The sequence below is a fragment of the Talpa occidentalis genome, unplaced genomic scaffold (assembly GCF_014898055.3).
Source record: "Talpa occidentalis isolate TD23 unplaced genomic scaffold, MPIMG_talOcc4v2.1 talOcc4.3, whole genome shotgun sequence".
Lineage (NCBI taxonomy): Eukaryota > Metazoa > Chordata > Mammalia > Eulipotyphla > Talpidae > Talpa > Talpa occidentalis.
This window is the reverse complement of record NW_023603184.1, coordinates 4,954,904-4,978,228: the sequence shown is the minus strand read 5'-3', so window position 1 is coordinate 4,978,228 and position 23,325 is coordinate 4,954,904. Positions and strand designations below refer to the sequence as shown.

The following is a 23,325-nucleotide window of genomic DNA, read 5'->3' as shown; positions in this document are numbered from 1 at the left end:
GGCATTAAAGATGCAATAATTCAAACATGAGAAATCATCCTGCTGAAACTGTCCAAACTCTAGACTGTTTTTCAGTTGCACTGTGTCACCTTTAGGCAACTCTATAATACAAGTCTTACTGCTGACAAACCAATGAGTCTGAAATCTGAGTCCAGGAAAAGTCTTACCTTGTGTTCACATTTCTGATCAACTGGCAGCTTCAGCCACTCACTGTCATCTCCCATTGTGCTTCCAGTTTCTCTAGAGAATTAAGAGTAATTCTTAGTCAGATAAAAATCAATACCTATTAACTCTAGCAATCAAACAGTGTCATAAGACAAAATGACTTTCCTGAGATTATTATTTTATCATGCATGCACCAACAAGAGCAAAACAGCTCATTCTTTGGTCAGAGGCACATTTAATTCCATCAAAAGAACATTTTAAAAGTAAAAGAAAACAAAGTCCATCAAAAAGTCCAAGTCAAGGGTATATTCTTATTTTTTTAAATGCTGCTGATACATTTCCCCAAAAGGAAACTTTTAGATATATGATAAAACTAGAATAAAACTAGAGCTGAGCCTTTTAAATTAAGGCCGGGAAGAGAGTTTCAAAGTCATGCTTTCAACTATTAACCTGAAATTTCTTTTAGAAAAAAATCAGCATGGAAGAATCTCAATACTACCTAATTCTCTACCTTATTCTGCCAAATACAACTCTAGTCATAATGTTTATACAATAAAGTAAAAAATTAAGTCCCTGAACAAAATATTTCTTTATAAAGTTTAAACCATTTTTTAGTTAGTAAGGTTTATAGTCAATATTTTTAATCACTTTATGCTATTAGATGACATCTTTTTTTCTGTTTATAAAAATAATATGTTAACTGCAGAAAATCTGTAAAGTACAGAAAATGCATAAGGAATGCAGTGTCATTTCACCATCAGGAACAATAAAGTGCAGATGCACCTGGCTTCTTCTAGAGTTTTCCCAATGCACATACAGTATATAAATTAGATCAAAAAAGACAGGAAAACAAAACAAAACAAAAAAGACAGGAATAATTCTCCCACAATCACTTTCTTACATAGTCACATTCTTCATATTTGATTACATGAGCGCTATTCGAATAGCACTCTACTACACCAAAATATCATGATTGCCAATCCTAACAGTGAACATTTAGATTTTTCCCAATTTCTCGATATTCTAAATATAAATGATAAAGAAGAGATCTTGCTTATCTCTCCATTCCCAGTCCTGGTTTAAAATAAAATATATCATGGATAAATATTTAATGAATGTATACCTTGATAGTAGACAGTATGAATCATGCACTGTGCATATTAAATCAATTAAACAAATTGATTCACTTTGTACTAATAACAACTACATGAGAGAAAGATATTCTCCTCACTTAGTATACTAGGCTCACAAAGATTAAGTAACTTGCAAGAAACAACAAAACTAGTAGGCAGTGACATCACTCTAAGGTTCAAAGTCTGTCTCTTTCTTTACACCTTTTTTCCACATCAATGAAGGGAAAGTTATATACTCAAAGACTGAATTCTTGGCCTCTACAGTGGCGCAGCAGGTTGAGCACAGCGTTGTGACGCTGTATGCAGCCTCTGCAGCACAGGTTTAATTCCCAGCCGGCCAGGGAGATACCCAAATGGCAAGACAGACTTCTGTCTCGCCCGCTGCTCCCCTTAGCAGTGCTTTCGGTCCATCTGCCTGTTCTGATCCTGTCTCTGTCTCCGGTGAATCCTCTCACTCTTGCATGCCTCTGACCTGTACCCCAGCTCTTGTATAAACAAATAAAAAATCTTAAAAAAAAAATAAAAATGGAAACCTTCTTAAAAAAAAAAAAAGACTGAATTCTAACATTTATTAAAGGAAGTGGAGCTTTCATTAAGACTTCTCTCCCAAATCCCCACAAACCCTGTGAAATAACAACAGTGTACTGTAGAGGAGTCAGACCTTAATAGAAAATCTACAGGAATCCTCCCAATGATGGGAGATTAAATATAAGATACATATTGGAAAACAGTATGGTGCCATTTACCTCCTTCTACCCAGTACCTCCATTCCTAAATATGTCCCCTACAAAATGATGCTAACTACAGAAAACCTATGCAAAGATATACATGCAATACTGGTCAGGAAAACCAAAAGTTGAAAACACTTCACAAATTCACCAAAAAGAGATTATAGTAATGTATTCATTGAGCGCATTATTATACAGCAACAAAAATAAACAAACCATGCATTGCTACTCAAACTCTTTAGTGAAGGATCAGGCTTTAAAACAATTTTTTTTTTTTTAAGAACTGTACACTGACACAATAAGGTATAACAAAATTCTGGAAAACAATACAAATTATTAGACCTGTGTATTTTTAAAGTTCCCCAAGTAAATGCAATAGTACAGCCACCGTGTAAAACAATATGGCAGTTCCTTAAAACAGGTAAGTGTGGAATTACAATAAGGCTCTGCAATTCTATTCCTAGGTATATATTCAAAGCAACTAAAAACAGCTACTCCAACAAGTACCCATACATGTATGTTCACAGCAGCATTATTCACAATAGCCAAAAAAACCAATCTCAATATTCACAAATGGATGAACAAATTGTGGCATGTACATGCAATGGTCACAGTTGTAAAAGGGAATGAAGTATTGACATGTTTTATAGTGCAGGTGGATTTCACAAATGTGATGTTAAGTGAAAGAAGTCAAACACAAAAAATCCAGAGTAGATCCAGATTTGCCTGTTCTGTTCCCTGCTCTATCTCTGGTGGATCCTCTCACCCCCCTGCATCTCTGGCCTATACCTCAGAATGCAAACTGGCTGTTACCAGGTGCTGGGGAGAAATTGTTTAATGGGAAAGGAGTCATTGGGTATTGATAGAGATACTTTGGAACTAGACAAGGGGTTGGTTACACAACACTCCACAAATTGTGACTGAATTGTTCTCCTTATTAGATTTTATCTCAACAAATTACCATTTTTTTTAAGTTCCTAAGTGATTCCAATGTGCGGCTTAGGTACACATTAAACCTCTAAAATTACTTTACTGGTATAAATTTGAGCTGCAAAAGCAATCTTTCTTATCTGTTTATCAAAGGGAAACACTCAATGAAAACTTTTAAAACATTTTCCTACTAAGAGAATGTGAACAGTAATATTTGACTGTTGGTATTCAAGTTCATTGTAATTCTTTTTTCCCTTTTTGTTCCTTTCCTGTTAGTTCCTTTCAGAAACACGAAGAACAAGATTATCCAATGCAACCACTTCATATCAAATTTAATTGCCATTGTGTTATACTTTCTAAATAACTTCTACTACATGATAGGCTGAGTTTTAAAAAACTGATGCTTATGATTTTGCTTCTTTTTATTCAAAGGAAAGGTTAGCTTCATATCACGACTTACACCACAACTTCCTAGTCACTGAAATAATGAATACACTATGTGTGTACACATGTGACTCTTAGATACTGTCTTTGTGTCTGCTTTCTTCTGGGACTGATACATTAAGAAAAAAGGGGTTTCTCCACTAATTTTCCTCCATGATAATTGTAATTTTATTTATTTTAAAAAATAATTTATTTATATATGTTTTACATCATTGTTCATTTTTTTTACAGTGTTTGCTTTCTTTTCTCTGATGTAGTCCCCATAGAATATCCACCACCAATTCACCCGTGCACCATCACCACAGAATTGTAATTTTAAAACTAATTTTAGAATTTAACTTTTCTCATACACAACATAAGAATATAAGAAATATATGTTTTATGAGGCATATTAATAAGTGACATATCAACTTACCACCCAACCTAGACAGTAGAATAATACCAATACTATGGCTGCACTCATAATATTTCTTTCCTACCCCATCCTTCTTCCTGGAGCAGCACTTTACTGATGTTCAAAGTCATAGCCACATATGCCTAAACAACAAAAACTAATAGTACTTGCTTGTGAATTTTAGGAATACATTATGTGTGTAGTCTTCCATAACTTGCTGTTTTCATTCAATATTTCATCTGCAAAATTCACCCATGTGGTGAATCATGTGGTGTTCGGTGCTACCTAGTGGTCCAAAGACTTGTGCTGGTTCACAAACTTACTCAGCGATGAGGCAAGTACAGAAACAGAGATAAGTGTTTACAAACTGCCATAGCACCTCTTCTAACTCCTTTAACTATGGTGATTTAAAGAAATAAAAGGTCAGCAAGGTTAAAGCATAAAATACAAAGAAAGTAAGAGGGTGTAGAGTCAGGATGAGGAGCAGTCAAGATCAGGGGTCTCCCTGGTGGCGCAAGGGGTGAAGATGCAGCACTATGAAGCTATCTGTAAAAGTTCAAACCCTGGCCAGGGAGGTGACCCACATGATGCAGCAGACCTCTCCTGTCTTGCTTGCCGCTCCCCTCAGCAGTGTATTTCAGTACATTTGCCTGTTCTGCTCCCCACTCTGTCTCTGGTGAATCCTCTTACTGTGTCTCTGGCCTGCACCCTAGCTCTTGTATGCATAAATAAATCTTGAAAAAAAGAAAACTAGGCAAGATCAGATGATCATGGGAGGTCCTGTAAGCAATGTTAAGAAATCTGGACCTTACCTCAGCATTAAGAGGAGATTATAGGGGCTTTTAGTTGGAAAATTACATAAGCTACCAAAGTTGCATTTTTCCAAGACCAGGTAATGTAAATGTAAAAGTAATGGCTTGGAACACAGTAACAAAGGAGAGAAATCAGCTGGAAGGGTATAGTCTAAATGAAAGATGATGGTAGCCTGGAATCTATTGGCAGCAGCAATGCAGATGGACAAAAGTAGATAGACTTTAGAGATAAAAGAAATGTCAAAGAATGTCCTCACTGAGTGAATGCAGAATAGTGTGAGGTTTGAAACAGACTGAGTTTGAGAAGCACTCTAAACAAGTGTAGATACAGGAAGTCTGGAGCTCAAGATAGAAATCTGGTCTGGAGGCCTCCCTGGTGACACAAGGGGTTAAGCACCACACTATGAAGCAATCCAGAGCCTCTGCAGCACAAGTTCCATCACCAGCCGGCCAGGGAGCTACCCACATGGCGCAGCAGACCTCTCCTGACTCGCCCGCTGCTCCCCTCAGCAGTGTATTTCAGTCAGGCTGCCTGTTCTGTTCCCCGCTCTATCTCTGGTAGATCCTCTCACCCCTCTGATCTCTGGCCTGTACCCCAGCTCTTGTATGCATAAATAAATTAAAAAAAGAAATCTTAAAAAAAAAAAAATCTGGTCTGGAGAAAAAATGGGATGTATTATTAGTAAGTAGATGTAATTGGAATAGATAACGCTAAGGGAGAACACATAATGAGAACAGAGATCAGATGAAGCCAGCTTTTATACGACAGGTAAATGATGTCCTCAGCTCACCATGTACACTGCCTGGCACATACAAAATGATCAATTAATGTCTCTTGGGGGAAGGAAATAACCCAAAAAGCAGTATAGTCTTATCAAACTTTAGTTTTTGCTATTAGAGAAAAAAATTACTACCTTCTATTTCTGCTTGTGAATTTAAATTAAAAAGGTGGGGAGAGGAAGGCAGGCAGGAAAGGAAGGCAAGAGGGAGGAAAATGGAGAAAGGGAGGGAAGGAGAGAAGAACTAATTCTGTTCCTTCCAAATCACCACTAACTTGAGGTGAAACTCAGGTAAGCTACTTAGGGAAATGCATATTGCCTCAGCATTCTTGTGTATAAAGTCGCTATAAAGATACTATAACAGTACCTACACCCTAGAGGGCTGTTGTGTAGATTAAACGAGCTGGTACACATAAAACTCTTAGACTAGGTATTTGGAATCTCGCAATTATTATCAGTATGAGTTTGTGGCAGTCCTAATTTGAAAATATTTCATTCCTAAATTACAGTTTATTTTTAAAAATTGTAGCACTAAAAGAGAAAATACAAATGCCCACAATTGAGACATTTTACTCATAATAGTTACTTGAAAATGATGTACTCATTAGCACAAGTCATGAATCAAACATTTGAAAGAAAAAAAATACATTTCATATAATACATAGGTCTCTTATAACTTTATTAGTTATTTTACCTCCTTTACCTTTACTTACTTATTGGGGTCAAATAACGAAATGAAAACTATAACTTTTGCCTTTTTCTTGTTTTTTAACCTCTTGCAGTTTAGTTAATACTTGGGACCAAAGTCCTGTATTTCTCTTCAAATATAAAATGGCATCAGTACATTCTTTTACCTCTCGTTTTGTCATAAGAATCTACAAAAGGAGTTCTTCTTTGTGCCAGAGACTCCTCAGAATATTTTTAAGTGAATAAAATATTTAAGGTTATAGAGAATAAGTTAAAATGTAGCTATCGAAATATTTCAAAATGGGACTGTGGGTATCTCCACAGACCCTGAGCATCAGTATGAAATGAAATCTATGGCAAATAAAACTTAATTTCAAGAGAAGTCATACAGGTTAAAGGTCTGAAACACCTCTTTAGAGAAATATACCATCACTTTCAATACCTACAACAAATGAAAATCAAAGTAACATTCATAAAAGACAGGGCAGAAACAATCTTATTCACTAATGAATAAACAAAATGTGGCAAAGCCATACAATGGAGTATCATTCTTACTATAAAGAAATGAGATACTTTGTACCAAGAACTCCTAAAATGAAACAAAAAAAAAAAACCCCACCCAATTAAAAAATGGGCTAAGGACATGAGCAGACATTTCTCCAAAGACATGAAAAGATGCTCAACATTAGTAAACATTACAAAAATGTAAGTCAAAACTGCAACAGGACACACTACCTCACACCCTTTAGGATCACATCTAGGTATCTGAAACAACCAGGAAACAATAATGTTGACTGCAATCCTTATACGTTATAGGTAGGAATGAAAAATGGCACAGTTGCTAGAAAACAGTACAGAAATTGGTCAAAAAATTAAGAACTGAATATTGTATGATCCAGCAATTCTACATTTGTGCCCCCATGTTCACAGTATTATTCACAGTGTCCACAGACAGATGAATGGACAAGTAGGGCATACACGTACAGTGGAACACTATTCAGCTTTAAAAAGCAAAGAAATTTTGAGACATTATGATTGGGGTGAGCCCTGAGGACATCATGCTAGGTAAAATAAGCCAGTCACAAAGTTCATGGTTCCACTAACAGGACGTATTAGGGTAGTCAAATCAAAGAAACAGAAATTAGAATGGCTGTCATTACAAGATGAAAAGAATTACAGAAATGGATGGTGGTGATGGCTGCACATGAGTGTATTTTCACTCATCAGTGAACTTCACACTTCAAAATTAAGATGGCATAGGACTCCCTGGTGGCCCATGGGGTTAAGTCTCAGAACTATGAAGCTATAGACAGTCACTGCAGCATGAGTTCGATCCCTAGCCAGGGAGCTACCCACATGGCATAGCACACCTCTCCTGTCTCACCTGCTGCTCCCCTCAAGCAGTCTAATTCAATGGATCTGCTTGTCTGCTTCCCGCTCTGTCTCTGGTGAATCCTCTCACCCCCCAACATCTCTGGCCTGCACCCCAGTTCTTGTATGCATAAATAAATGAAAATAAATCTAAAAAAAATAAAGATGGCAAATTTTATGTTATGTGTATTCTGCCAAAAAAGAATGAATTACTGATACATGCTACAATATGTATGAACCTTGAGAACATTATGCTAAATGAAATAACCACACATTGTATAATTCCATTTATATGTAATGTCCAAAATAGGCAAATCTATACAGATATATAAAGTAAACCAGTGGTTGCCTAGGACTGGGGTGTCTGGGGATATCAGAAAGGTGATGACTAAAGAGTCTGGAGTTTCTTGGGGGGAAATAACAATGTTCTAAAATTGATTGTGACAATGTTGTACAAATCTATGCATATACTAATAGTCACTGAATTGTATGATTAAATGGGTGAATGGCATGTAAATTGTATTTCATTAAAACTATTTAAAAAAACCCAAACTAACTGGACATTTGGAGGTGGGTGTGGTGTGGTAGGTATAGATGATGAGGTGAGAAACTGTACACCTGAAACCTACAAGTGTTATAAACTAAAGTGACCTCAATTAAAAAAAAAAAAAAAACTAACAAAGGTTACTAATAAACATTTTACTTAGGAGATAAGAATGATTTCCTAAAGCTAAGAGTCCCTTCTAATAAGAAGAAGGAATGACTCCATTCCAATTCTACCAAAAAACATTTATTCGGGGACTTTCCCTACAGCTAAACTATGATATGCTCAAGGAGTCCCCAGGAGTACAAGACAGAGATATACAAACAATCATAATATAAAATATATTATATGTGGAAAGTGCCAAATGAGGGCTATGGGAGTTTAAAAATAGGATTAACCCCCAGTGAGTGAGGGATGATCAGTGAAAAAAATCTCACGGAAAGGACAGCACCTGAACTCCGAGATGAATTTTAGATGGGAGTAGTAAAGGAGATATTTTAGAGAAAGTGAGAAAGGCAACACCTTGGATTTAGTAAGTACTAAGCATGTTTAGGGAATTTTGAATGGCTTCACTTATTGGCATATAAGATCAGAAAGATAGACTAGGTCAGAGCATATGGAATCTTGAATATTAAGGCAAACAGCAGAGGATGTAATGAATTGAAGCAGGGCAATGACATGATCCTATCTACTTTAGAAAGATAAATATGTGTAAAATGAATCGGAAGGAGGGGGAAAGTAGCAGAGTCTTGAGAGGAAATTATTGCAGTACTCCAGGACAAAGACTAGTCTCAGCAGTAGGGCGGGAAAGGAAGAGCAGGGGAGACTGCAGGGAGTTCATTAAAGGAGTAGGTCAATAAGCTTTAGCAACTAAGCATGTGGGCGTAGGAAGAGACTAGTAGAAGGACTCTAGTCCATATGACTGAGAGATCAGTGGTGTCGAAGACAGGAATAGTGTCTGGTAGAAGTTCTGGGTTGTCTGTTTTTAGAGACTAAGAACAGAAGAGGAATATAAATTTTGTTTATACCTGAGAAATAGGTACTTCATGTGGTTAGAAATGTGGCGGCAGTGATGAATACTGGGTACTGGATTTTTATAAACATAGACATAGGAAACTAGCAAGGTTTGATGCTTTGAGAGTGAATAAAATCACTAACAAAGAGAAACATTAATTAACTGGAACTATATATAATTAATTTGAACTATATATATTCAGAAATTTCAAAATTATTCAGTGTTCCAGAACCTTCATGAGGTTCTACCCTTTCCAAAAACAGAGGGAAAGGCAAGGAGGCCAGCTAAAACAAATCTACAAAAGTATTATAATCTCACACCACTGATGTATCTATAAAAAGAGTTAGATGTAATTGTTTATTTTAGACCAGAGGTTAAGAAATGTTTCTAAGGTCATCTATAAAGGCAGAACTTAGAATAAATTTGTCCAATTTTCCAGTTCAATATTTAATTAAATAACAAATCATCTATAATGTATGCATTATGTATCATTATAACATATAGACCCCAGCAATATATGCATTTTCTCATTCGTCAACCTGCTAAAGGCATTAAAAGAGATTAAGTCATGGCTAATTTAGAGGTGAGCCTAGAACCTATGTCTCTCAGTCTACCATTCTTCTCCATGACCCATGGGTCCTTTTATTTTAAACTCTTTGACATTCTATAAGAATACGCAGTCACTAAACAAATTATTCTAGCTTTCTACCTTGGAAGAAGTTATGTCAGTGGAGCTATTTTATGGCTAATTCTCAAGCTCTTAACCTACAAAAGCTCTTCACTATCACAATACAAACGATCTGGATCTGATTACTTCTGTACTCTCACTTCTGGCTAAGGAAATGCTATTGCAGAAGCACAGAAAGAGTCTGAGGGAAAATCTGAGGAAAATTTCTGCCCACTCAAAAAGCAACCACTTTGAATGATCAATGAGGTATGATGTTAGACCTATACTAAAAAAAATAAATAAATAAAATAAAAAAATAAAACAAGGATAAAACAGAATACACATTCATGCCCAGAAATCCTTACTTAAGCCATGTCTAAGGACAACTAGATCAAAGAAGCATAACAATTATATAACCACAATGGAAAATTTAAGATTTTTATTACTTGGTCAAATCAAACAAAATCTCACCTACTAAGTAGCCAGTAACAGAAATGATAAGCCTTTCCCTCTAAAAAAAAACAAACAAACCAAAACCAAAAAAACCCCCACTGCTTCTAGGTAATCCCCACTAGCAACAAAGTCAAGTGTTACCCTCTTGTTGGAATTATTCTGCATTATCCAGGGACTAGAAATCTGAACTGCTTCTCTAGCAGATTATATCAACAAACTTGGATGTGCTTGCTGCCTTACTGCTGGGATGGACTCTCACAAATTCCTACAGACAGGAGGAAGAGTACAGAGCTGTCTCTTTGACATCGTGTTATTCATATCAGCAGGAAAGGTTAACTAGACTCTCCCTAGTAGATGATCACTGTGAATATCTCCAAAAGGAGGAACCACACCAAAAGAGGCCTCTGGGGATATGGCAAGCTAAAACGACAGTGAATTAGGTCAACTTTAAGTTACTGCTCAAACTGTAACAAGGTAGCTCAAAACCTAATGCTTACTCATCCTAAAGCTACCCAGGTCTCCAAATCCCAGGCTAAAGTCCCAAGGCTCAGGGCACTAGATATAGCTCCACCCATCCAGTTCAACTGGGTTATACTCTGGTAAAAACAGTCCTCTCCAAGCAGGAATCATGATGGGACAAAGCAGGTCGCGGACACCGCTCACCACTGCATAGCGGAACAAGCACCCTAGGGCTGCTGTCACCATCCAGAAGTAGAGCAGATGCCCCAGGCTTTAGCTCTCTGCAGCCGGCATTGTTTACGCTCTTTCACTGCGTTAGCCTGTGATAGGCCTCGAAAGTCCCCTGTACTGACCACCAGGATTTCCAGCATGGGCTTGGGATGCTTGACCCTTGCCCGCAGGTTGACACTTACGCTCCCAGGCAGGGAGAGGTCGGGGCCCCTAAGGTCCGAGCGGAATCAGCAGGAATACCGGGCTGGCGGTGGCGGCATTGGTGCGGCGGGCTGCTGGGAAACGCCTCCTCCAGGGGCGGGGCCCAGAGCTTGCTGTCAGAGTGCCCGCCCCCTCCACTCTGGGGGCCCTCCCTCAGGCCCCCAACCCCATACACACACGCGTGCGTGCGCGCGCGCGCGCGCGCACACACACACACACACACACACACACACACACACACACACACACACACACACACACACACACACACACCCTTAAAGGGGCCGCAGCGTACCTTCGCCAAGGGATATAAGGGCTCTGGGTGTTTCTTGCACCCTACGGGTCCCCACTGCAAGAGGCGAATGAAGGACCAATTAAGAAGACTTTACCATGGGTGGGTAGAACACTTTTTTGGTGGCAATACAGGTAAAATGTTCCAGAAACAAAGGAGATGACCAGTTTCTGCTATCACGATCCTAATTCTTCCCCCAGGGGTGAAAAACAAATTGCTGTGTGAACTAGCCAAAGCAAGGTAATATAGTCCTCGTTATGTAAGCTGCTTATTCCATTAACTTGAGCAGTTACTGTTCTTCAAATGGCAATTTAAAAGCGCAGAAAAGAATTGACAGACTACAAACCTCTCCCTTTCACTGACTTTCTTCTCTTCTCTAGAACACGAGGATTCCCAAACAATGATAGAAGACGGTAATAGGTAAAATAGAAAAATTACATTCTCCATCTTATGAGTAAAATGTGATTTTTAAAAAATGGCCAAGAATTCACCTCAAGCATATGTAGGTAAAAATATCTTGCATGCAAATACACTTGTGATGCTTAGCAATTTAAATCTTGAGAAAATTACAGACGCTGGATTAATATCTCAGGGAGTTAAGCAACGCTGAGTTCTCCATAGATTATCAAAGAGTTTAAATTTTCTGTCCATAGGAGAGATTTTCCCCTCTATCTCAGTTTATGAAGGTTTGAATGCATTTTGTGTCTCCTCCATACCACTGGGAAAGAGAATTATGTATTTATACATAATGACCTGTGTTCTTCCATTTAAGGTAGAGGAATAAATTATACCTTACTAAAGTCTTAAACTCCAGGTCAATATGGGAATCATTTAATGAAGCTAAAGACCATTTATAAGGGGGTCTAACATCTTTGGTACTGAATAGGGGGGTCGGGTGGAAATTTAGACTCCAAAGGACAGGCATGAAGACTATACTGGGGAGCTGACCTAGGTTACCTCTATTCTGAAGGACTTAGTGAATTCTAGGCTAAGACTGCTGCAAAGGAAAATCTGATTCCTATTAGAAGTCTGATTTTGAACTGCCAAGAAAATTACATCCTAAAGTGCATTTAACTGTGAATGATACATTCAAATTAGATAATCAGTACCTCCTTACATTTGATCCCCATTAAGATCATCACACTGTTCTGAAGGTAATGGTTTGCAGATCAGCCTTCCCATTAGATTGTGAGCACCTCAAGGGCAAGGGCAGAAGTGCCTCCTGTCATCTTTTTCTCCTATTTTGCTATAAAATGAATACTTAATAAATATTTATCACAAAAAATATGACCAACAATCTCTTGGACAGGAACTGGACAGGAATCCAGCTTGGTTCAGTAAGCAGAGTGCAGCGAGTTTATGTATGCATGTACACAGATGGATAATACCCAGTGCTGTGCTTACTACTGAGTTTAAAATTATAGAGGAAAAAATACATTGATTGTATAGCTCAGATTCAGATATCAGTGCTCAGTATTATTATCAAGATTCTATCATCTGTCTCAAATGTGTAGACATTTTCTGTATATATTTCTGAATACATCAAATACCACAATCCAAATATAGTCCCTCTTATTTGGGTTTTTGCTTCCTTTTACTATAGCAAGAAGAGACTAAACTGAACATGTAAAACCTTCATACTTTATTTAATTACCAAGTAGTAGCATTCTCCTTAACATAGCAAAGCAGAAACTGTTTAGGAAATGTTTTACTAAATGTTATCTATCCATATGAGTAAAATCTGGACGTGAACATGGAAAAATAATAATAATTCATGTATTAGGAAGGTGGCATTTCTTGAGCTTTTAAAAAAAGCTTTTAAAAGATTTAAAAAAGATCTTTCTTCACTGTAATTTTTTTCTGCAACAAATTAAACATAGAAAGAATGTACATATAACCAGAGAAAGAAAAAGGAAATTTTAAGCATTAGCTAGAATTCTTTATTAGATCATATTCAATGATGGAAAGAAGTCAAGTTAGTGATTAAGAGCACGTCCTCTGGAGCTAGAATGCTGGATTCAATGGTTGTGGCATTTATCTGTTTTGTGAATTTGGACAAATTCCGATCTTTTTGTGCTTTTGTTTTCTATTTGTATTACAGAAAAAAAATAATGGCAACTACCACATAGGGTTATTAGGAGAACTAAATAGGTTAAGTTTATTATATTAGTAAAGCAGCTTATGAATGGGTAAATGGTCGCATACCCACACAATGGATTATCATTCAACCATAAAAAGGAAGTACTGATATATGGTATAATATGGGTTATCCCTGAATACATGCTAAGTAAAACTCAGACAAAGTTTTAAATTATATGATTCCACTGGTATGAAATGCCCAGGTTATGCAAATCCACAGAGGCAGAAAGCAGAACAGTGGTTGTCAAAGGTGGTGGCTGAGGGGAGAGAGGGAAAGTGGGGGATGAGGAATGTCTGCTAATGGGTATGAAGTGTTTTTTGGAGGTGACAGTCATACAACTTTGTGAAGCTATTTCAAAAGTCATTGAATCAGACACTTCAAAAGGATATATATTATGATGTGAATTATATTACAAATTGAAAATCCCACCGACAGGGAAACAAACAGGCTATGGTATATTCACAGAAGATAGTAAAGATATTGTACAGCAATGAAAACAAATGAGTACAGCTATTAGTAGCAACATGGATGAATTTTTCACAAACCATGCTCAGAGAAAAACAGCTTGTTACAGAAGAATATGCAGTATGACTATATAAATCAAACTAATGTGCTGTTAGGGGTACATACCTTTGTGGTTAAATTAAAAAGACAATTATGTGGAGGATATATTGAAAACTCAGCGTAGTAGAAAATGCAGGCAATACAAACGGAATGCAATCAAGGAGAGTTCACAGGATCCTGTTAATGATCTTTCTGAAGCTGGTGGTAAGAACATAGGTGTTCACTTTGTAAAAATAATTTGTACTATATCTAACTTATTATGTTTAATATAATTAAATATCCCATGACTTTAAATATGAACGGGGAAAAGCTCCATCTTCAGCTAGCAGGATCTTACAATTTTAAAAGTTACATGTTGTAGTTGTAAGTGTTGGAATGCAGACTTTTTTTTTAATCTGAGAGGAATAATGAGCTGGAAAGAAGAAAATTTTTGCCCAAATCCATACTTTACCGGTAAGTAATTAAATTTCAATCATTTCATCTTTGGGGGCTTTAGTGTTGCCCAATATAAAACAAGTCGCTTGTATTAACAACTCCCACATCCCTAAAATTTTACAAACAACTATTTATATACAATAAACGTGTTCACAATTCCAAGTTTTTTAGAAGTAGGATATATGCATTGGATGGTAAATGTTTGTGAAATGCTTCTATTTTAATGGTAAAAATTTCATAGATCCATTCTTTACCCTTGATTAAATTATCATAAAAGAATGGTGGTTTGCTTCATGCTAGTTTCATAGGTATAGTGTGAAAGAGTTCATATCATGTGGGTTTTACCACCATTTTACTTTTTCAGGTACAATATATTTTATGCCCAGGTCAAGAGGTAGGGATTCACACAGGTCACTCAAAAAACAAAATTTTAATTATCAGCCTTTTGGCAAACAAAGTAACGTGGTAAAAGGTCAGAATACTGATTGAAGAAATCAGAGATATGAACTGTTTTTCATTCCCCATTCACATAGTACCAAGGAGAGTTTCTGAGTCATCTAGTCACAACTAGCATTTGTAGCACCAAGTAGTCATTATCACATATTGAGCAGGCCCACATGAGTTTTGTGTTCAGGTGACACACCCAGCCGAACATTCTACTCTCAACCATCATTGGAAAGGGATTTAAAAGTGAAGCACTAAAAGTCTAGGACCAGATGGCATCAATGGAAAATTCTAGCATATATTTAAAGAATATCAATCCTCCTGAAATTCTTCCCACAAATTAAAGAGGAGGGAATATATCCAAGCTTAATCTATGAGGCCAACATAACCCTGAAACCAAGGCCAAACAAAGATATCACACCAATATTGCTGATAAATCTGATGTAAAAATCCTCAAAAAATACGAGCAGATTAAATCCAACAACATAATAAAATAATGATACACCATGACCAAGTGAGATTTACTCCTGGAATGTAAGGATGGTTTGACACACCCAAATCAATGTATACCATAACACTGTCTTTAACAGAATGACAATAACAGGACAAAAACCACACATCATCTCAATTGATGCAGTAAAAAGCATTTGACAAGATTTAATACATTTTCATAAGGAAAACACTAAACAAACTAGGAATAGAAGAAAACTATCTCAACATATAAAGGGCACTTAAGAACAGTCCACAGCAAACATCATAGTCAAAGGCGAAAGATTTTCCTCTAAGATCAGGTACAAGGCAAGGATGCCCTCACGAGCCATTCCAACTACTGAAAGTCTTAACCAGTGCTATTAGAAGGAAATAAGTCTCAGTTATTATCACAGCATCTAACAGAATGCTTTGCACTCTAATATATAAACTCTTATAACAGCACAACTTCATCAAATCACAGAAGTACTAAATACACAGTAAATGTGTTCCTGGGTTGTTTATGTAAAATTTTGTTATGTTGAATGTGTCAGGAAAGCACAATATATTTATTTTTATTTTATTTTTTAAAAAGATGTATTTATTTATTTATTTATTTATTTATTTATTTATTTATGCATACCTACCTACCTACCTACATACAAGCACTGGGTACAGTCAGAAGAGCGGGAGGGTGAGAGAATTCACCAGAGCCAGAGCAGGGAACAGAACAGGCAGACTGACGAAACACACTGCTGAGGGGAGCAGCGGGCAGCAGGAGAGGTCTGTCGCACAATGTGGGATCCTTGCCCTGGCGGCCAGGGATCGAACCAGCGCTACAGAGGCTGTGGGCAGCTTCGCAGCCCAGCGCTCAACCGCTGCGCCACAGGGGAGGCCCAGCACAATATATTTAAAGGAATTCTCAAGTTTTTCTTTTTCAAGGTGAAAAATTGTTCAGTAATAGATATTTTCACTGTTTTCTTAGATACTGGCTTTTTGATTATAAAATCTATTAAAAGGGTGATTTTAGACTCTTTCATTTGGCAAAATCACAGTAGAATACTTGCATGCAGTAAATCTTATGGTAGTAAATCGAATGCTAGTCAAGATTAAATTCATCTAAATCTGTTGATTGGGCTCTGGTCCAAGATCTGAGTTTTTTCTTTTTTAAAAGATTTATTTATGCATACAAGAACTGGGGTAAAGGCCAGTGGTTGGGGGTGAGAGGATGCACCAGAGACAGAGTGGGGAACAGAACAGGCAGAATGACTGAAATACACTGCTGAGGGGAGCAGCGGGTGAGTCAGGAGAGGTCTGCTGCGCCATGTGGGCAGCTCTGGGGCTGGGGATTGAACTCACGCTGTGGACAGCTTCACAGGTTGCGTCTTAACCCCTTGGGCCACCAGGGAAGCCCAAGATCTGAGTTCTAAAACTTGTTCTGTCTCACACTAAGTCTCAGTTTCATCATCCATCATAATGAACCATCTTCATGTGGCTCCTTACTTAACACACACACTTCTGGTGCATTCATTATGTGCCCGGCACTAGCCTAATTATTTCATATGTACTAACTCATTTAATTCTCTTAACTCTGAAATCAATATTATCTCCATTTTACAAGAGGAAACTGAGGCACAAAGGTTAAGGTGGGATTTTGCCTTCTACATGTTAAGAACTTCCCCAAATATTCTTATTCTCTACTCCAAAAGGACACTTGCACTTGTTAGATCATGTGGGGCTCTTCTGTGTTAGGCACTAAGCTATGTACTAAGTATAGGCTGTGCAATACAGTATCCCTGGGGCAAGATACTATAAAGATATAAGAGAAGCATCTAATCTAGAAGCATCTAATCTCCCTGAGAAAGCGATATTTCAGCTGAAAACTAAAGGAAATTAAATTAATAGATATCACCTAGGCAAAGGCATAATGAGTGAGGTTTAGAGAGAATATTTCAGGCATGTGTGTGAAAGCCCAAAAGAGGCAGGCAAGGGTAAAGAACAGAACAATAACTTATGTAGGCAGATAGGGCCTGAGAAAGAGGGGCAGTATGAAAAAGGCCAGATCATAGAAACCCAGTGGCTTTATATGAGGTGCAGTTCTAATAGATTGCCTGGCAAATTACCAAGAACTTAGTAAACAGTAGCCATGATTATTGTTCTGTTATTATTATAAGCATCATGCCAGAGTCACTTAGAGATTTTAAGTTGATTTCAGATTCAATAAAACCCTATTTCAATCTTCTGGTCCAAGAACAACCTAAGTTAGCTCAGAGCTCTTAGGACCGAGTAAGGCAAATTCTCTCTGGTCTAACAGATGGCTTCTTTGGATATATAAGTGATCTATTTATTCCTTTGTATCCTACAGAAAGCAGATTTACCATTAAACAAGTAAATGCCATTTTACAATACTTATGGGGACTGTATTTTATTTAGAGGACTCTCCCACATTAAATATTGCTCAAAACAAGCAGACAGTCCTCAAAAGTGTAAACTTTTTTTCATTTACTGCACAGATATTTCTGTTGTGCGATTTGGTTTTTACTCCCAAATGAAGCACTCATGTACAAGATTAGGACTTTTCATGAGACCTTTCTTCCCCCCCAAAAAAGAAATTACCATATAAAAGAAGACTAAAAGCATGGAATTACAGTACTGAAAAGTTCCTAAAACCCACAAACAGGAGACTTCTTGCAAGTAGATAAGGAGATAAAATTATGAAATCAAGCACGACAAGTAAACATTAAGAAGGAGAACATTACAGCAAAAGTGATTAGGGAACAAGATGTTCTAGATAGCCAAATTTGCCAGCTATGGGAGATTTATCCCTAAAATATCAGTTTTGTTATATATCTTTTTCCTAGACAAATATAAGAAAATAAGTCTCCCAGTCTTCTTAAACATATATATTGGTAGTCATTTTCAAGGTATAGTTTATTTGAGATCAATGCACCAATAGCCTCAAGATCTACTGCCACAGAGTGCTGAGGGAATGGTACTCTAAGAGGAAATGGTTTCAATGTAATATTTCTGAATTTGAATTTTATATATTGTAGCTTTCCTTTCTCAATCTTTGTGATCAAGCTAACACTATGAGTTACCTTGTAGCAGGTGTACCCTAATTTTAGCTCAAGATTTAGAGATCCAAGCAGGCTGAAACTGTGCTTTAAGAGTGACTACTAAGGATCTACCTAAGGCAAATCAAAATTTGTGATATCTACTTAGGCTGCTGAAAAGCTTTTTGGTTTACTCACTGGTAGTTGACTTTCAATTAAGTAAAATGCTAAATACTTGTAAGCCATATGTTTGAAAAAAAGGAAAAATAAAACCACCAATATTAAGGAAATGAGCTTCAGGGACCACCATTTTTTTCTTCATCTTTAAGGAAAGGACTCAAAGCCACTTTAAGCCAAATCTCTAAGAAACACATTCAAGATTTCAAAGAAGTAGGTATTGTAGCTCTTAATAAACCAAAAATATCTCTTAATAAAATAACAAAAAACAAAGAGACACCGGGTCATTAATGTTTATCTGACATCATATCTATGCCAAAAATGTGCCACCATTCGACTGAATCAGACTTTATGTTTTGATTACACCTTTAACCAAAAGTCACATGCCAGGACTGATAATGACTGTTACCAAGTCAAGGAAAACAATGTTTTCGTGGCACTTTGGAGACATTTGCTCAGGATTTACATTTCCTCTGAGAGATGAAGAGAACTGTGTTAATTCATGTTTGGCTTAATATAAATACAGATGGCAATATAAGACACAATTATATATATATGCATACACATAGGTTAGTATATGAATTCGCTTTGTCCACTGAGGTCCAGGAACAATGACACCCAATAATGAGCACCAAGCCCCCAGATTTTGGTTTCTAAATACCATTGTCCAAAAGAAGGAAACAGGTTCTGTGGAGAGATGGCTGATGATACTGGGTTTGGGAGAGGGAAAATATGAGTCTAGAGTGTCCTATAGACCAGGAAGTAGTCCAAAAACAAACAAACCAAGAAGGGTGGGGGCATGTGTCAAAGGGACATAAGAGAAATGGTTGATTGAATCACCACGACAAGAAATAAACAAAAGAACCTGGAGCATCTTGTAGTGCCAGAATAGGAGTCAACTGAAACAGCTCCCAAAGAGCAAAGCTAGAACAGTCTGAACAAGAAAATAGTGTGAGAATACAATTCAAGATACAAGATAAATACCCTTTAGTCCACATTGATATAAATATACACTTGACCAAGCTAATAAATGGAGAAAGAGCAACAAATTTCCCATGCAGAATTCCAAATAAATTACATAGATGTCCCATCCCAAAGGACAGGCAACATAACCCCTTACTCTGAAAGTGTGGGCTGTACATGGTTACTTCCTTGCAAAGAGACAGTATGGAAGGGGAAACATGAGAGACTTTACAGTGGAGAAGCCTGACAAAGGCTATTTCAACCAGGTGAACAGTCAGTATCAAGTCAGAAATCAATGTCGATCATTTGTTTCCTTGATACATGATGAAAATGTCACTATATCTCTGAGATCTGCCTCCTCAAGCCCCATTATTCAAGTCTAATCATGATAAAAAATCAGATATATTCCAGTAGAGGGACATCCTACAATATACCCAACCAGTATCCCTAAAAATTTATATAGATTTGTAATTTTTTTTAAAATTGAAGTCAAAAAAGGCAGTAGGGGAGAATCACTCTTATCCCCTTCCCGTAGTCAAGAACATAGCACTATCATTTTTTCACTTTTCTTAGTTGAAAACTTTCCACATAAGTCTGCTGAGATACTACTCACCTCCAAAGGTACAATAACACAGCTGCTGTTTAGGTATGTACTATTTTTATCACTTCATCAAATAAAGAATAATATGAGACCTTTGGCCAATTTTGTTGACAAATATTTTCTGACCATTTTTCTTTTTCTTTTAAAAGATTTATTTATTTATTTACACAAGCACTGGGTACAGTCAGAAGCGCAGGAGGGTGAGAGAATTCACCAGAGACAGAGTGGGGAGCAGAGCAGGCAGAAGGACCGAAGTACACTGCTGAGGGGAGCAGCGGGCAGCAGGAGAGGTCTGCGCGCCATGTGGGACCCTCCTCCGGTGGCCGGGGAGCAGCTGGGGATCGAACCCCAGCGCTCAACCGCTGCGCCACCGGGGAGGCCCCTGACCATTTTTCTGTTCCAAATGTTTGAGGTACTGAAGCAACTTGACATAAGAAAAATCTGCCCTTTGATTTCATTTCTGTGAAGAAATCAAACATTATACAACCAAGTAATAAATGCCCTATCCGACAGCAATAAAGTCTATGAAGTAAATTTAAAAAAGGAAAGTGAGGTGAAAGTGACCAAGGAGATTACTGTAACTGAACTTAGAAAATGCCTCTTTTAGGAGATGACCTTTGAGTTGAGACCTGAGTGGAGCCAGTACACAAAGACAGGCTTGAGATAGGAGCAGAGCAGGGTGGGAAGTTCCCATCAGAGAACAAACACAAAGGCCAAAAAGAATAAGCTTAATGTAACAAGCAACAACAAACGCTGGCGAGGATGCGGTGAAAAAAGGAACTCTCTTACATTGCTGGTGGGAGTGCAGACTGGTCCAACCACTATGGAAAGCTGTGTGGAGGTTCCTCAGTCTACTAAAAAGGGAGCTACCATACGACCCCCCCCCCTCCCCGCAATTTCACTACTAGGGATCTAACCAAAGGACACAAAAACATTGATTCAAAAGACCACTTGTACCCCTATGATTACTGCAGCACTACTTACAATAGGTAAAACAACCCAAATGCCCAAAAATAGATGACTGGATCAAGAAGATGTGGCATATATACACAATGGAATATTATTCAGCAACCAAAAAAGATAAACTCATGCCATTCGTAGCAACATGGATGGAACTAGAAAGAATTATGCTCAGTGAAATAAGCCAGAAGGAAAAAGAAAAATATCAGATGGTTTCACTTATAGCAGGAATATAGGGGAACCAAATAAGACATCAGTGCAAAAAAAATAACAGTACAAAACACAACAAAGCAAAAACGGACAATTATAAACCAGAGACATGCTGCAGGGGAGGAGGGGAGAGGGATCAGAGGGAGGGAGGGAGGACCACAGGGGACTGAGGTGATGGTGCACTGGTGAAGGAAACGCTATGGGGACTACACCTGAGGGGGTGGGGGCAGCAAATATTGTTTAAAAATGAACAATGATGTAAAAAAATTAAAAGAGTAATATAAAAAATGAACAATGATATAAAAATAAATAATAAAAAATAAAATAAAATACATAATTAAAAGAAGAAAAGAAAAGGAAAAAAAATAAGCTTAATGTGTTTCATATACATCAAGCAGACAGGACAGCTGCCCTGATAAAAATAAGCTAGGTAACAATTTCTGAACCTAGTAGGAGAATCATTTTAAACATCTCCATCTATCAATCATAACTAGATCAAGATCCCAATTTTATGGTCCCTCTTAGCTCTCCTAACCCTCTTACAGCTGGGGGTAAATACTGTATTTTGAACTGCCCCATCTTCCCTCTTAAAAACTACCATGTGTATCATTTATATTTTATCATGACTCTGATAGAAGTATATTAAAAAAAGAATAGGATCTACCTAGAAACTGCTCCTGATTTCTCCCTAACTGATCTTATTTTAAAAGCCAAGGCCCTGGAGACAGATTAACCTGGGTTCAAATTCAAGTTTCCCAGGTGTATGATCCTGAGCATGCTGCATAACTTTTCTAAGTACATACTGTAAAAATTTGTGAGGATTAAAAGCTAAATGTGGTACACAGTGAGTATTCAATAAATGTTAGTTACTGCTAGTAAAAGTATCTGAGCATTTATTTTGTTTAAGGACCACATCTAGGCCAGAAGGATTACAGAAACAATTTGCTGCAGTAAATTTTTTGAGAACTAAAACTATTAAACTCTCTTTGGTCAGGAGCTGTCTTTCTCTGGCTTATCAGTATATACCCAGAATCCAGAACAATGTTTAATGCATAGTTGGCATCTATCACAATATTTGTTGAATAAATGAATAAGACACCATTAAGTCAAAGGAACTTAAGAGGGCCTGGCATGACTCCAATATAAAGAAAAGTTTTCAGGGGAAAAATGGTAAAAACACCCACACACAAAAAAGTTTTCATTCCCCATTAAGGCTTTTTTTTAAAAAAACAACATCCTCGGGCACTGTTAAAGTGGGTTATTATTTTTAATTCCTCCCCCAAACCTAGAATAGTATTCATAATATTAAATGTACATACTTAATTTATTGCCATTAAAACTGCTGTTAAAATTGATCTGTCAATCACAGAAGGCTATGCTACTCTTCATATTCAAGCTGATCAAGCTTTAAAAGTAATAAAGTGTAAGATTAATAGTTATGGAATATCTCTGCTTGTTGCTGAGTGAACAGACTTTTACAAACCGTGTAATATTTTTTTCTCAGGAGATTATTTAAACTGGTGTCTTTTATGTTGGCAAAATAAATTGATTTCACTTTTCCCTATAGCATCAAATTTTACAAAAGCAGCATTACTGTTTGTTCAGTCACTTATGAAAAGTCCAAATCTGTTAAGACTCCTTACCAGTTTCAGAAGATTGTTAGCTTAATTTATGGGCTCTTTAGGTCAAAGAAGGACTTTTCAGGGTGATGAAAATGGAGAAAGGAGGAGTTCACCTCTTTAAAAATGAGTTTTCGACTACTATAATTATGCATAAAATAAGACAGGCAGGATTTCTGGGCCAAGATTCGATGCCTTGGTTCCCAGGAGAATTAAATTGGAGTCATGCATAAATTTGGGGCAAGTTCTGCAAAAACCACTTCACCCTCTATTGGTGCTGAATGAACAACTCATTGTTAGGCTTCGTCGGCACGAATCTATTTCCTTAACACACAGCAGTCACTCTGGCAACATCAACTTTCATCATTTTTCCATCCCAGAAACAA

The 23,325-nt window shown here is 37.2% G+C and overlaps 1 protein-coding gene across 2 annotated transcripts in view; it reads right to left on the bottom strand.

The window, feature by feature from the left end:
* The window catches only part of CKAP5 (cytoskeleton associated protein 5), a 77,962-nt gene that overhangs the window by 53,769 nt on the left and 868 nt on the right, over nt 1-23,325 (bottom strand). For both annotated transcript variants that reach the window (XM_054699231.1, XM_037522354.2), the window contains one exon: nt 168-240. In XM_054699231.1, the coding sequence (XP_054555206.1) occupies nt 168-224 (57 nt within the window). In that variant the 5' untranslated portion in view covers nt 225-240. The remainder of the gene's footprint in view (nt 1-167; nt 241-23,325) is intronic.